The sequence below is a fragment of the Penaeus monodon genome, chromosome 7, assembly GCF_015228065.2.
Source record: "Penaeus monodon isolate SGIC_2016 chromosome 7, NSTDA_Pmon_1, whole genome shotgun sequence".
NCBI lineage: Eukaryota > Metazoa > Arthropoda > Malacostraca > Decapoda > Penaeidae > Penaeus > Penaeus monodon.
Genome location: NC_051392.1, coordinates 4,685,750 through 4,688,249, shown reverse-complemented (window position 1 = coordinate 4,688,249; position 2,500 = coordinate 4,685,750). Strand labels below are relative to the sequence as shown.

Genomic DNA, 2,500 nt, shown 5'->3' with positions numbered 1-2,500 from the left:
CACGAAAAGAGACAAAGAAGAAAAAGAAGAAAAAGAAGAAAAAGAGGAAAAAGAGGAAAAAGAAGAAAAAGAAGAAGAAGAAGAAGAAGAAGAAGAAGAAGAAGAAGAATCTATAATCACCAATCAACAGCATTCTTAAGGTTCCCATCAAAGCGTAACATCACACGGCGAAATAAAACTCTTACTCTTAGGACCTTCCTGCTTCCCTTAATGTGCTTAACCAACTCCTCCCACCTGAAGCTTCGAGAATCCACTTGACGCAAGAGAGGACACCAGTTCCTCTACGCGTGCCAGGTCCTTTATCCGGACGTGGGCAGCATTCAGCAGGCCCAGCTGCAAGAGATTTGGTATTTCTTGTAAGAAAGGTTGTAAGAGAGAGGAGGGAAATTAGAAAAATAATGATGATGATGATGACAATGATGATAATGATGATTATTATAATGATAATTATAAGAAATATATTAACAATAACAACAACAGCAGCAATAACAATAATAACAATAATGGTATCAATGAGTGGCAATAATATCCATAATAATTATCATATATATATTGAGAATGAGATTAATAATTGTAATAATATTAGTTTTGATACCATCACTAAAAATAACTCAAGGAATCATGTTTTTAACAGTTTTTACGTTAACAATGATGGTCATGAAGGTGAGGATGATAACAGTGACAAAAATTGTGACAATGATGACCATCATGATAATGATAGGTACGTTTTGTAATCATATAACAACATACTCACTTTCTCCAAAGTTGGATACATAGGCACAGTCTCTGGCATGATTCCTGCAGTAAACTGGCAAAAACCTGAGTCAGAAGGTCCGGAAGACTTGAGTCGAATAGCAGAGCTTTTGCTTGGTTCAGCAATTTGTTCTGTTGGTCTAGCCCCACCGAGCACTCTAGACAACTGTCGTCCACCTGCCCTGAACACCACCCCTCGTGAGACAATCATGAGGTTCTCAGTCACACATATGTTGATTGCAAGACACAACAGGCGTCACCTGTAAGGTTACGATTTGGTAAAATGGATGAGAATGAAAGTGCTATTAATTAATTATGATGCAACCTAATCCTGCCTTTTGTCAATGTTTTGGGATTTTATTGTATAATAAAGACCTTTGCAGAAATTTTTCACCTTCCTAATATCATATCCCTTACTAGATATATGTACATATACATATATATACATATACATTTTATATTTATTTTTATATGTATTTTATGATCATGCTATTAAGCAACATAATTCCCTTAAGCTTAACAAGATAGGCAAACAAAAATGATAAAACAATAGGATTCTTTTATGACCATTCAAGAAATTTAAGCAAGCATGCACAATCTAGTATACAATCTAGTAGTATAAAGCAATATCATGGTCTCTACATGTCCCACTCCAACAAATGCCAACAAACTTCAGCCACATATATATCTATAGGAAGGTATAGATAGTGGAAGTTCATTCCCTAATGCTGTGGCAAAAAGTGTGAAGGCCAAAGTATATTTCGATATATACATCTGTGGACTTTGATTAGAGATTGTGGGTTTATCTTTACTTTGCATAATAATTTTCCAAGTCTAATCTTAAGCATTCCTATGGATTATTCTTGTCTATTTATTTTTCTTTTTTCTCCATGAACCAATGCTGGATAGCTTAGACCACAAGAAAAAAAAAAAAAAAAAGAGACAGAAAGAGAGAGAGAGAGAGAAGAGAGAGAGAGAGAGAAAGAGAGAGAAAAAGGAGAGAGAGAGAGGAAAGAGGGGAAAGAGAGAGAGAGAGAGAAGGAGAGAGAGAAAGAGGAGAGAAAAAGTGAGAAAGAGAGAGAGAAGTTAGAGGTGAGAGAGAGAAAGAGGAGAGAGAGAAGAGAGGAGAGAGAGAGAGAGAGAGAGAGGAGGAGAAAGAGAGAGAGAAGAGAGAGAAGAGAGAGAGAGAGAGAGAGAGAGAGAGAGAGAGAGAGAGAGAGAGAGAGAGAGAGAGAGAGAGAGAGAGACGAGGGGAGAGAGAGAGAGAGAGAGAGAGAGAGAGAGAGAGAGAGTTACTTCATGCTATATACATATTTATGCATAATTAATTCCAATCTAATCATGAACTGATATTAGTAAAACTAGTTTTAAGAACTCTTATCATGCCGCAACAAGATATCTCTTATCACTGTCTGTAAAATCTAAACTTTCACTTGTGTAATATACCTGGATTACAAACAAAATTGACACTTTTATGCTATGTTATATGAAAATCTTACTAAAATGATAATAGTTCCCTTTAAGATATATTTACAGGACAATAGTTATAGACAACCAATACAAAGAATCTACATCAGTTATATAATTCTATGACATTTTTTTCTCCTGTATCAATTTATTGTTAATCATGTTCTATTTCATCTTTGGTTCATGTCTCTGGTATAAAAAAAAGTCTCTTTTGTTATTCAGTGCATCTTGAACTCTGGACAGGTTTTTGAAAATTTTCTGTCTATGATAATAAGGATTA

The 2,500-nt window shown here is 35.0% G+C and overlaps 1 protein-coding gene across 4 annotated transcripts in view; it reads right to left on the bottom strand.

Moving 5' to 3' along the window:
* LOC119574977 (cytosolic 5'-nucleotidase 3-like) overlaps positions 1-2,500 on the bottom strand; it is a 23,503-nt gene that overhangs the window by 19,271 nt on the left and 1,732 nt on the right. For all 4 annotated transcript variants that reach the window (XM_037922278.1, XM_037922279.1, XM_037922277.1 and 1 more), the window contains exons 2-3: positions 755-1,013; positions 235-333 (exon numbers count right to left, since the gene is read on the bottom strand). In XM_037922278.1, the coding sequence (XP_037778206.1) occupies positions 235-333; positions 755-964 (309 nt within the window). In that variant the 5' untranslated portion in view covers positions 965-1,013. The remainder of the gene's footprint in view (positions 1-234; positions 334-754; positions 1,014-2,500) is intronic.